A 13340-nucleotide genomic window follows, 5' to 3' on the forward strand; every position below is an offset into this window, starting at 1 on the left:
TTATAATTTCTCTAAGCTTTCTTGGTAACTGTCATTATACAAATGTCATTGCAACCCAAAGGTGTCTTGCAGGTCCTTAACAAAAGCTATCCTGTGCGTCTTCCTGTAGGGCAGCCTCGGGGCTGCTGCAGAGGGCCTTAACAGTGTATGTTTGGGGGAGATAAGAGACAAACAGAAGTAACCACAAAAGAGAAAGTGGTAACCGCTAGGACAGAAGCACAGGTTTAATTCTGTCTAGGTGAAGGACCTCAGAAAGGGCTTCCTTTGCAAAATGGAAGGGAGAAAATTGTTTTGTTTCTTAATCCTCTGTGAATTCCTGGGCTGCCTTGGCTTCACTCATTTCTTGTGTCTGCCTCTAAAGATGTTATTACCGTTCCTTACATTGTCGTTAACTCTTGTTTCTCTTATTGTGAGATATATATATATATATATATATATATACAGAAGAGTGTATACAGTTTTGTGTATAGTTTAAAGAATAGTAATAAAGCAAAGCCTCTGTGTAAACTACAACCCAGATTAAGCAAAAGAGCGTTACCAGTGTTTTAAAAACCTCCTGCCTCCACTCCCATCCTTTGCCCACAGGTAACCACTAGTTTGGCTTTTGTAATAATCATCTTTTCATAGTAATCTATCCCTGAAGGATAGATTTTTTTCCAGTGTTTTATGTACTTTATGTAAATGCAATTATATTGCATATATTTTCTGTTACTTGCTTTTTCGCACAATAATATGCTTCTGAGACTCATCTGTGTTAACAGCATGTAACTGTAGGTCATTCATTTTTACTGTTAGGTATTATTTCATTGACTGATATACCGATTTATTTATCCAATCAGTTGATGGATAATTTGGGTCATTTTAAATTTTATGCTAAAATAAGCAACGCTGCTGTAAACATTCTTTCACCTGTCTCCTGGTGCACACATGGGTAAGACTTTCTCTGGGAGAGCATGTGAGTTATCAGTTGGTGCGTATCCTATTAGTGCAAGCTTATTGGCGTAAAACAGCATTTATTATCTCATAGCTCCTGTGACCAGGAAGTCCAGAGTGGTTCTGGCTCAGAGACTCTTGTGAGTTTGCAATCAAGATGCTGGCTGCAGTCATATCTGAAGGCCTGACCCGGGTAGGTGCTTGCAGGCTCACTCACGTGGCCATGTCAGGAAGCTTCATTCCTGCCGTGAGCCTGTCCATGGGAGATCTAGCAGCTGGCTCTCCCTAGCGTGAGTGATCCAGGCTGAAGCCACAGTGTCTGTTGTTACAGCTGGTTCTCTGTTGCGCTGTCTTCTCTTTTCCTCTGCCGAGTTACCTCTGTGTGCTGGACATTTTTACTCTTGCAACTTATTTGCAGAAATAATTTGAGGCCTGAGATGATATTATCTTTTGTCAACGTGGGTTTTTGTTTGGCCAGCTGCCTGTGTCATCCTAGTTCACGATCACCTAATACAGCTTCAGTGCGTGGGATGGTTTGGACTGACCAGGTGTCTGGAAGCCAGGATGCTCCCCCCTCCTCAGGTGCAGCCAGTGAGGTCCCAGTTCACTAAGAGGGTGGTTCACAAGGACCCCCGTTGTTGGTGGGTCCTGAACCAGTGCTTTTCCTGTGGCCACAAAAGGCTGTCAGAACCGTGCTTCACCCTCTCAGCTCTCTGTTCCCAACAATAAGAACCCCTGGACCAAAGTGGCCCCAGATGTCGGCCTCATGTCTGTGGATTTCCTTTCTTTCCTGGAGTGTGGGAATTCCTCACTATCTTGATAGGTGTCTTATGTTTCAAAGACATGTTTTTTAGTGTGTCCGGTTTTGTTTTTTAGTGGAAAGGTTGATTGGGGTTACTTAGTCCATGGTTCCCAGAGCAGAGGTCTTCTTGCCCTTTTCCTTCACGTATATTTTTGTTATGATTCTGTGGATGGCAGTGTCCTTTAGACCATGAATGGTATTTTTCATTGTCTTCTAACTTGGTAGTTGCTGATGAGATATCAGCTATCATCGTTCACTTCTCTGAAAGTCATATTTTATCTCTTTTAGCTTCTTAAAATTTATGCTGTTTGATGCTGGGTACTGTGCTTTAAACGATATGTCTAAGTGCAGATTTATTGAATTATCTTGAGTCTCTGGTGTGGTAACTCAGTCATTGTCTCTTCAGGGGATGCCTCTGTCTTATGTTTTCTCTCTTTGCCTTCTGTATCTGGGTTGATGTGGGTTGGCTTATTTCATTAGCTCTAACCTCCAAGAGTCCCCTCTTTTTCATGTATTTCTCTCTCTCTCTCTTTTATCTTTGTGCTATAATCTAGGTACTTTCGCCTAGATTTGATTAATTTTTTTCTGCTGTGTATACTATGCTTCAAACCAATGTATTGAATTTTAAATTTAAATCGTTCAGTTTTTCATTTCCAAACATTCTGTCTGGTTCTTTTCAAATCCTCCATGTTATTCTCTCGAGTCTCTTGGTCCTGCATGTATTTTCAAGCTTGTTTTTTTTTTTTTTTTTTTTAAACTCCATGTGTCAGCCCTGATTTTTTTTTTTAAGATGTTGGGGGTAGGAGTTTATTTATTTATTTATTTATTATTTTTGCTGTGTTGGGTCTTCGTTGCTGTGCGAGGGCTTTCTCTAGTTGTGGCATGCGGGGGCCACTCTTCATCGCGGTGGGCGGGCCTCTCACTGTCGCGGCCTCTCTTGTTGCGGCGCAGAGGCTTCAGACACGCAGGCTCAGTAGTTGTGGCTCACGGGTCTAGTTGCTCCGCAGCATGTGGGATCCTCCCAGACCAGGGCTCAAACCCGTGTCCCCTGCATTGGCAGGCAGACTCGCAACCACTGCGCCACCAGGGAAGCCCTCAAGCTTGTCTTTTACTGAAATATTGTCCTTCTGTGGTCTGTGCCTGTAATCCCAGTATTTGAAACTCATCTCTGTTTTCTCTTATTTCACTTGATTTTCTCTCATGACCCTTTCTGTCCTTGTTAGTTTACTTATTTTTTTGACTGCAAATGACTCCCTTTCTATGTGGGGTTTTTTTTTTTTTTTTGAGGAAATTCTTTAAGGGCTGAGATGAAGGTGAGAGTCTCCAGAGAGGATTTCCATTTTCTCCCAAATGTCAGGAATGCTTCCTTTCCATAGATACTCCAAATTAAATCAGTAGCTTGAGTTTTTTTGGACCACCCAGATAGTGTTATTTTGTGAGTTAGCTGGCTTGTGATTCAAATTCTTAATGGCATCTGCAAGGATGCAAACTTGACATCTTATTGTTTTTGAAGAAAAATCATAAGTCACAGACATCACAGTTGCTAAGAGGTAGAGAGTTTGGATTAATGCCCTAACATTTTAGATTTACATTTATTACTGTGCTAATCCTGTTATGTATGAGAATTCACTGACAAGAATGTATTCCTTTGTAGGTGTTTGTTTTTGTGATGATTTTTTCAGGGTTAGTTGCTGCATGCTACACACTGACTGTGTCCCCCTGAAATTCATATGTTGAAACTGAATCCCTCGTGTGATTGTGTCGACTTGAAAAAATGCACGGTGTAAGAGCTGTGAGTTAAGTTTATTCCGTGTCTCCGGAGGGCTGTAGCTGGGGGCCAGCCTCTCAGACAGCCCCAGGGAGCGGCTCCGGGGAGGGCGGGAGAAGACAGTGTTTCTGTGATTTTGGTGAAGGAGTATGTGCACTCAGGCACCCATCACAGGAGACGGTGGCTGCTAGTCCCGAGGAACAGATATCTCAGTTAATGATGTTAGTGCTTTTCTAAGTATGGAAAGATGCAAGAATCCAGGTTCATAAGAATTTTCTTTTTTTAAAAAATAAATTTTAAAATTTATTTTTGCCTGCGTTGGGTCTTCATGCCTGCGTGCGGGCTCTCTCTAGTTGCGGCGAGCGGGGGCTACTCTTCGGTGTGGTGCGCGGGCTTCTCATTGCGGTGGCTTTTCTTATTGCAGAGCACGGGCTCTAGAGCGCAGGCTCAGTAGTTGTGGCGCTGGGCTCAGTAGTTGCGGCTCGTGGGCTCTAGAGCGCAGGCTTAGTAGTTGCGGCTCGTGGCTCTAGAGTGCAGCCTCAGTAGTTGTGGCGTGTGGGCTCAGTAGTTGTGGCTTGCGGGCTCTAGAGCGCAGGCTCAGTAGCTGTGGCACACAGGCTTACCCCTTCCTCCAGGTGAGGACACAGCGAGAACACACCGTCTATGAACCGGGAAGCGGGTCCTCAGCAGACACTGAATATATCAGTGCCTTGATCTCAGACTTCCAGCCTCCAGAACCGTGAGAAACAAATGTCTGCTGTTTAAACTCCCCCTACCGCAGTCTGTGGTACTTTCGTTAGGGCAGCCTGAACAGACTCAGACATTGCGTATGCTGGATTCCAATTTCCTACCAGAATCCGGTCTTCACTGTTGTTTTATGACCACAAAAGAAGGTTTCAACAAAAATTGACTTTAAAATCCTTTTCAACTTATGTGTGATGAAAAGTTTAATTTTACCCCCAAAACGTTTCCTTGTAAAATGGACATGTGTTCTGTCTGTGAGCAGGTGAGGAAGGAAGCTTGTGAGGCGCCGACTGTCACGCCTGGACCGAGGTCGGTAAATTCTTTCCTCTTTCTGTGGGTCGAGGCATTTTCTCATAGATCCCGTGAGACTTCTCATTTGGTAGAGAGATTTTCAGTGTTTATTTGAAATGTTTTGGACATGTGGCAGAGATATTGAGGAAGACTTTGAGGTGTTTCTCTTCCCAGATTTCTTAATGTTGATGATTATTTTCTGTAGGGAAGGGGATGTGACCCAGTTCACTGAGCAGGCAGGGGAGGTGGGGTTCCCACGTGGTCGAGACCCTCTGTTACTTTGCATTTTCCGTGTACCTTCATTGCTGTCAAACGATGGGAGACGTTTGCATGTGAGGTTCGACGTGGAGAGGCATTTGGATTTCGTTTTCTCCACTACCTTTTAGATCAATGCAGTATGAACTCGGAACCCAGACACTGATGAATAAAGCTCTGATTTTGATTTTGGCTTGATTTGTACTGGTATCAGTGAGCCGGCACTTGTTGGAATGTATGTTCTGTACTTACTGAGCCATTGAACGCTTAAAATTAATTTTCACCGGCAAATAATCTTCTAATTGTGCCGCCAGCAGATGAACTTTGAAGTGCAACCTGATGATACATTAACCGTCCTGCAGGGTTTCTCACGGTTGTAAAATGGTACATTGAGAAGACAAACACCATAACATCTTCCCCAGTCCAATCATCATTCAAACATTTCCTACATTTTCTGGAATAAATTAATTTGAGAAATTAATTAAATTAATAAATTTATTAATAAATAAATTATTTTTTCTCTATAAAACAAAATATTATAGGCTAATAATCACTTTAAAAATGTGTCCTGTAAAGCCTGGAATAATGATTTCTTTCACAACAAAATTTATATCAGGGCATTGCGTGTGTGTGCGTGTGTGTGTGTGTGTATGTGTGCATGCGTGTGTATATGTGTATGCATGTGTATGTGTGTGTATGTGTGTGTGTGTTTCGAGAGACCCCAAAGAATTTGAATTATAGTAGGAACTTTTCCTATTTACCTTAGGAATCTGCTGTTGAGATTCAAAGTGAAAATGCTATTTAAATCAAACTACGGCAGCTCGTTGACACCCCAACCTGTAATTTGACTCTCCTTACCACCCGCTTGTACCCGAGGACTAGTATACAACCGGGAAAGGGGCAAAGTGCGTGGACAGGCAGCCATGCCAGAGGAAGAGGAATGTGGTCTCAGAGCCGGAAGACCTGGGGTGAACAGCATCCTGGCTTTTCCCATCTGGGTAGCATTTAGCAAATCAAATCAGCTCGCTGAGACTCAGCTTCCTCATCAATAAAACTGGGCTGATTAGTATCTACTCCAATAGGGTGTTGTCAGAGTGAAATGAACACAGTGCTTTTTTTTTTTTTTTTTTTTTCCCCGGTATGCGGGCCTCTCACCGCTGTGGCCTCTCCCGTTGCGGAGCACAGGCTCCGGACGCGCAGGCTCAGCGGCCACGGCTCACGGGCCCAGCCGCTCCGCGGCACGTGGGATCCTCCCGGACCGGGGCACGAACCCGCGTCCCCTGCATCGGCGGGCGGACTCTCAACCACTGCGCCACCAGGGAAGCCCCGAACACAGTGCTTTGAAATGCCTGGCTTGATCTGGTGGTTGGCTTCTTGCTTTCCTTTATTCTTGGGATGCAGCAGGAGGAACGTTGCACATTAACATCTAGTCTCTGCTTCCAATTCCTGCTCCCCACACCGCCAAGGAGACCCAAGTCCAGCCAGAAACCTCCTGCCGACACCCGGTTTAAAGACTTGGGGCCACTGGGTCTCTGAGGAATGACTTGTTCCCTCTTTCCATTCTATTTCTGTGTTTTTTGGAAGGCAACATTGAAACAATAAATAACATTTTGTGGGGTTTTTTTTTGATCTGTTTATGCCTTAATTTCTGTATTTATTTATGCCTTTCGTTTCCATTTAATGAGAGTAAGTTGTCTCACTTGGGGGATTAATGTTAGTCATTAAATATGGAATTTGGGAACTTAAGACTAAAATACCTATTGGAAGATGAGCAAAGGGGACATGGACGGGAGCTGTAAGCCTAGGGGGTGATCTGGAGATTTGCAGCCTCTTTGCTTCACCTAGTCTTCGAAGGTTTGAATTGGCTGCCACATTTTATAATGGGGGTGTTCATGTAATATGAAATTTTGGTTTCCGTTTAAAAAAAAAAAATAGAGGATTTTTGGGACTTCCCTGGTGGTGCAGTGGTTAAGAATCTGCCTGCCAACGCAGGGGACATGGGTTCGATCCCTGGTCCGGGAAGATCCCATGTGCTGCAGAGCAACTAAGCCCGTGCGCCACAACTTCTGAAGCCCGTGTGCCTAGAGCCCGTGCTCCGCAACAAGAGAAGCCACCGCAATGAGAAGCCCGCGCACCGCAACGAAGAGTGGCCCCCACTCGCAGCGACTAAAGAAAGCCCGTGCACAGCAATAAAGACCCAACGCAGCCAAAAATAAATTAAAAAAAACCCCAGTGTAGTTAAAAAAAAAACAAAATAATAAAAAAATAGAGGATTTTTATTGTTTAAAAGGACTCAGTTTTATTTATTTATTTATTATTATTATTTTTTGGCTGTGTAGGGTCTTAGTTGCGACATGCGGGATCTTCCGTTGTGGTGCGCGAGCTCAGTAGCTGTGGTGCGAGGGCTTAGTTGTCCCGCAGCATGTGGGATCTTAGTTCCCCGAGCAGGGATCGAACCTGCGTGCCCTGCGTTGGAAGGCAGATTCTTTACCACTGGACCACCAGGGAAGTCCCAAGGACTTAGTTTTTAGTTGCCTGCATTTCCACAGGAAAACAGTGCCCTGCAGTTATGAGCACTCCCACTAGCCACAGTCCCCACCATTCCCTAATACCACCCTTTGCAAGCATCCTCATTTACTTGCCCAGCCTCTGTAGGCATCTGAGCTGTGACTCTTGACTGTATATTAAGTACTTAAAAATGTCTTTTTCCTTTTCATCTACCGACTCTTAGTCAATCCTTCTCTGACTGTTGCTAAAACCATTGTCAAGAACAATCTCAAATACATTAAAAAATTGTTTTAAATCAGGAAGGAACCCTAACACATATAAATCTTAACATATTATTTATTATCATTAAAAATATCTGTTCTGTTTGTGAGGCACATGGAAGGCTCTCCAAAAGTCCCCAAGGGTCACAAATTCTGTTGGCGGGGCTCATACACATTTTATTCCAGTGGCTCTTTTCCAGCATTCAGTGTTGGCAGCACGGGGACAGTGATGGCATTCTGTGAGACAGGAAGGGACAGCGCAGGTGAGAGGGAGCTGGGCGAGGTGTCTGGGACTCTGCTCTGCCTTTGGCCAGGGGTGGGCCCTGGAGCCGTTAGTGATCCGGTAAAGTTCTCTTTGATCGGTCTCCAAGGTTCCTCTTTGAGTAACAGGTTGTATGAGGAAAAGCAACGCCACTGAAGGACAGTTTTCCTGGGTGATGCCCACGGTAGCCAGTATGAACGTTTTCCTGCAATGACATTGCTATTGTATATTGATGTGAGCATTTACGGTGCTCTAGATTTCAGTTTCAAGTTGCTGTGGAGTGGCATATTGTACTGCCAAAAAGGAGTCATCTCTAAAGAGGCTCAAATTTTCTATCTAAATATTTACCTTCTAATTAGGTTTTTCTTTCTTTTGCAGTTATTTTAATATAGTTCTCAGCAAACCTGCAAAGATGAGAAAGTTGAAGGAAGTAGGTGTTCACTACTAACTGCTAAAGATGGGATAAATTGGAAGATTTGGTAAAAATTAAAATGTCAGTATTGAATAATTGAAGTTTGATAAAAACAGCATTTTGTAGGGAATGCCTATAAAGGCATGCTGCTCTTGAAGCCAGAAGTTGCTGTGCTAGCTTGTTCTGTTTGTCAGAGCACTTAGGTCACTAAGATGATGGAAGTCGGTAAGAACGTTTGAAGGCCACAGTTAGGGAGAGATTGATTCATCTTTGAGATGCAGAGTGCTAGCATTTATTAAGACTTTTTACTCGTCTTTTGTTTTGGCGATTTGGAAAGACAGGTGACAGGAAAAGTTATTTTAAGTTACACGACGTTGAAGCTAATTATAATGTTAAATTTAAAGATTTGCTCTGTGATCTCAACATTTTTGTACTTGATAGACATTTGAAAGACTACAAGATGGAACCTTCCATCACTCTTCACATCACTTGAGTCTTAGCAAAACAACAACAACAACAAAACAACCCACTTTCGTATGTAAGTTAAAAGAGATCCACCTTTAAAATAAGCAACAAACATCAGGTTGGAGCGAGACAGCCTGATGATGATATTTAGAATGCAAGATGATTTCTACTTTTTAATTTTGTAAATGGACTTTTTGTGGAGTGTTTCGAAGGTGAGCTGTTTTTAGAGTATCTACTTCTCTAAGTGGTAGTTTTGCTATTAAGTTCTCTCCTCTATGGAAAGGAGATGAGAATGTGTCTTAGAGGATTGTTGTGAGGATTTCATGATAAACTATACATAACGCACCAGCACTAGATACGTGTCGGTTCTCGTCCCCCATGTCTTAAAGAAGCAGCGCCTCTCTGTGTCCTGGAACTCCACCCGCTGCTCCAGTAAAGGGCAGTCCGGCAGCTCCTGCATCGCCCACAGGCACCAGCCTGCAGAAGCGTTTAGCTGCTTCCTTTGCCTCTGCACTTTAAGGCTGTGCGATGAATCTAATCAAATTTATTACCTACCCACCTTAGACTGTAACTTGCCAGGGGCAGGAGGGCGAGTTTCCAACGAGAAAGCGATTCTGGCAGTCGTTGAATTTCAGGGCTACTACCTTAATAAATAGAGAGGAAATGGTATATGATTATCCTTAACACCCAAGTCCCTGCATCCCCCCTCTCCTGGTGGGGCGGGAGTGGATTGAACAACAATTCTGCAGAGTACCCCTCGAGAGACTCTGTTCAAGTTTGAGTCTGTGTTTATCCTTTGTACATGTCAATGATTTAAAAACATTAGACATGATTATAAGGTAACATTTAGCATTTTAGGACAGGAAGGGAACTTCTAGATTATCTTATCAAAACTCCCTGTTTTCTAGTGGACGATGTGGTGATGGGAGTGGTTACGAGGGTACCGGCATCGAAATGCCCACAGGAGCCTCATCCTCCCAGGGTCGGTACTAGATTGCCGTGCACTCATACTAATGAGACTGTAGTTGCCCAAAGAGTTTTGTAATTGTTCTTTTGAAATTTACACTCTTTTCATTAAAAAAATCTGATTTGACAGTCGTTCTTGCTGAGAAAAATGTCAAAAATGCTGTGCAGAAAAGCTCAGTGAGGAGAGTGAGCATCGTTCACAGTCCTACCTCCCAAAGATCAGCACTCTCTGCATTTTGTCATGTCCATTTCCAGTTGTTTTTCTCTGCACAAGTCGCAAATATCTATCTATCTATCATCTTCACAGATACACACATACATACAACACATGCATTGATATGTATATAGTTACAGAAATGGAATCCATCAATACGTACTATTTTCTTTTTCTTTTTCTTTTTTTTTTTTTTTTTTTTTTGCGGTACGCGGGCCTCCCTCTGTCGTGGCCTCTCCCGTTGCGGAGCACAGGCTCCGGACGCGCAGGCTCAGCGGCCACGGCTCACGGGCCCAGCCGCTCCGCAGCACGTGGGATCCTCCCGGACCGGGGCGCGAACCCGCGTCCCCTGCATCGGCAGGCGGACGTGCAACCGCTGCGCCACCAGGGAAGCCCTCTTTTTCTTTTTTTAAAAACTTTTTATTTTGTATTGGAGTGCAGTTGCTTAACAGTGTTGTGATAGTTTCAGGTATACAGCAAAGTGATTTACATACTATTTTCTTTTCTGCTTTTTATTAACTATGTATCATCACAGTTTAACATAGTAAAGGATCTTCTGCCACATGATTTCTAGTGGCTGCAAAATGTTCCGTCACGTGACTCTATCACAAGTATTTAACCCATTCCCTGTCAACAGACCTTACATCCTTCTTCTTTTTCATTATTGTAACTAGGCATTGCGATGGACCCTGATAGAGCCGTCATGATGGTTTATAAAGAAGAGGAGTTACACGCACAATTTTTACCTCTTTAATATTTACTTCCAGAAAGTTTCTAGGAACATGTATTGCTTCCAGTGGTGCCTGGGAAGCCGTCACTGCCCTCGGGTGCTGTGAGGTACTGCACAGCGCGAGGCCTGCGAGGTGCTTGATGGTCCTACCCCGGCCCCCTCTCCTTTGGTGGCAGAAGTGACTCCCTAAAAGTGGCTTGTGATTATCGCTGCTTGCTATGTAGTATCTTCGTGGACATTCATCTGTGATTTAGCCAACATTGAATGAAATGGGGCCACCACCAGGAGCTTTGACTAAGACACAAGATGTGGTCCAAGAAATCTGCTAGTCCTGTGAGGAGCCCATAAGAGCAGCCTGCAGTTTACATCTGTGTCCTGCTGTCCCATATGAGGATGTAGAACTGCCAGTCATGGGGCTGAAGTTCGTCAGTCACTTTAGTGGGTACCTCTCTTTTGTCCTCCATACTGCTCACGTAACTACTAACTTAAACTCTCTCTGTCATCTCTCACTACTCACTACCACTTACTAAACCACGTTTTAGCTGCTTTGTGGTTTGTGGGGACGTATCCATGATTCGGGAGATAATACTTAATGAGCTAAAAGACTTGTCTTTTTAAAAATAAATTTATTTATTTTTGGCTGCATTGGGTCTTCGTTGCTGCACGTGGGCTTTTCTCTAGTTGTGGCGAGCGGGGGCTACTCTTCGTTGCGGTGCACGGGCTTCTCACTGCGGTGGCTTCTCTTGTTGCGGAGCATGGGCTCTAGGTGCGCAGGCTTCGGTAGTTGTGGTTCGCGGGCTCGGTAGTCGTGGCTCGCGGGCTCTAGAGCGCAGGCTCAGTAATTGTGGCGCACGGGCTTAGCTGCTCCGCGGCATGTGGGATCTTCCCGGACCAGGGCTTGAACCCGTGTCCCCTGCACTGGCGGGCGGATTCTTAACCACTGCGCCACCAGGGAAGTCCGGGGGAGCAGGTCTTAATATCTGCCACTTAAAAGATGAGTCAAGAATTCAAGACAGGTTAAGTGACGTGTGCAGAGTTAGGCAGCTAGTTAGTAACAGAACTTGGTGTAAAACTAGAGATGAATCCGGGGTCCCCCCCACCCCCTTCCTTGGGGAAAGCCTCATTACTGCACTGTACAACCTGTGCATATTAAATGGGTTTCTTTTGTTTAGTTCACAGAATTAAATTCCGTGAATTATTTCTGGTGGATCCATGAGCGCTCACCCTACGGAAAGAGCCGCACTTCGTGCACTGGGGTGGGACAGACCGGAGGCTGCCATGCCGCGTCGGCACGGCGCAGGCTCTGCTGGGGGACCGGAAGCAGGGGGTCAGCGCCGCGGGGCACTGGTTCTCCAGGGTCTGTGCGGAGGGCTGTGGGAACCGGTGCCGCGTAGGATGCGCTGCAGAAAGGGGACCTGGCCCTCCGCAGCGCCACCTCATTCTAGGACGGTGGGGAACAGCTTTGCAAGGACCACAGGCTCCCCAGGCCTTGTGGGGTGTCGAGGCCACGGGCAGCCCCGCTGCACCCGCTCCAGCCGGCTCGTTCAGTTCACACACTGGGCCTTAAGGGTGTTTACAGCAGCACGTTCTTTTTTTGAGTAAGTACAAAAACCTGGGAACCACGCGAATGTCCATCAGGAGAGGAATGGTTGAATGATTCACGACTCGTCACGCTGTGATTAGATCTATAGGTATTGATCGGAAGTAATACTTCTCGGAATGTTGCTGGGATTAAATGCGATGGTGCTGGGCATATTGCAAGAGCTCCGTAAACAGTTGAAATTAATACTCATAATGCCTTTAAGTCTGGGTAGCTCACCCTATCAGAATTTGAGATCCATGAATGCTACCGATTTGAATACCAGTGCAAGCTCTTAGAAACACTAAATATACTATACTGTAAGCTTTGGCCAAGTCCAAATATTCAATGTTTAAGTGTTTTACTAAGTTATTCCGCCTTATTTTGTGATAGTAACACAGAGTAGAAGTACCTAGCTTTTTGCAGAGTATTCTTTCACAGAATTTCCGTTTTGGTCAAAATATATTAGTGGGAAAATTGAAGACACTTCTCAAGAGACCTTGATTCAGTAAAGAAATTTACTTAAAATTAATTAGAATACCATAATAATATACTTCATATAACCATAGAAATGACTTATAAAATGCTTCAATATAACGAATTTGGAATTACGTTTCATTAAACGGAGGGGCAAGGAGAATTAGACTCGAAAACAGTGCTCTTGGGATCTTGAGTTTCCATGACCATGTCACGTTGATGTAATGAGAAAAATGTCCTTGGTCTCAGTTTAATTCAAGGAGTTCTGTTGCTACATCTTAGAGTTTGGGTGTGTAATGTCAAATTGTATAAATTTAGGCAGAATTTAGAAGACCTCCCCTGTCCTTTTCTTACAGTTCTAAGAACAAATGAGCCCCAATTCAATAATTTTTTTGCCCATGAGGACTGTTTTCTGATTCTGTCCTTTCAGTGCATTCATCCTGGTAAATAGCATACTAATGGTAAAACAATTAAACCACTAATTTAGACCTTATTTATCTCAAGTTGTCATGGAGGAGAAGGAAGTGAGTCCCTGAGGTGAATTTTCCAAATAACGGCAGTTACTGATGATTCTAACAAAAAAAGAATTTAAAAATTAACTTTTTTTTTTTTTTTTTTTTTTTTTTTTTTTGCGGTACGCGGGCCTCTCACTGCTGTGGCCTCTCCTGTTGCGG

At 44.1% G+C, this 13340-nt stretch overlaps 1 protein-coding gene across 1 annotated transcript in view; it reads left to right on the plus strand.

Moving 5' to 3' along the window:
* The window catches only part of DCDC2C (doublecortin domain containing 2C), a 97902-nt gene that overhangs the window by 1773 nt on the left and 82789 nt on the right, over positions 1-13340 (plus strand). Inside the window, 1 exon segment of the mRNA XM_024118560.1 lies at positions 8202-8253. Coding sequence (XP_023974328.1) covers positions 8202-8253 — 52 coding nt within the window.

This window comes from Physeter macrocephalus, chromosome 12 (genome assembly GCF_002837175.3).
Source record: "Physeter macrocephalus isolate SW-GA chromosome 12, ASM283717v5, whole genome shotgun sequence".
In the NCBI taxonomy this organism is placed as follows: Eukaryota; Metazoa; Chordata; class Mammalia; order Artiodactyla; family Physeteridae; genus Physeter; species Physeter macrocephalus.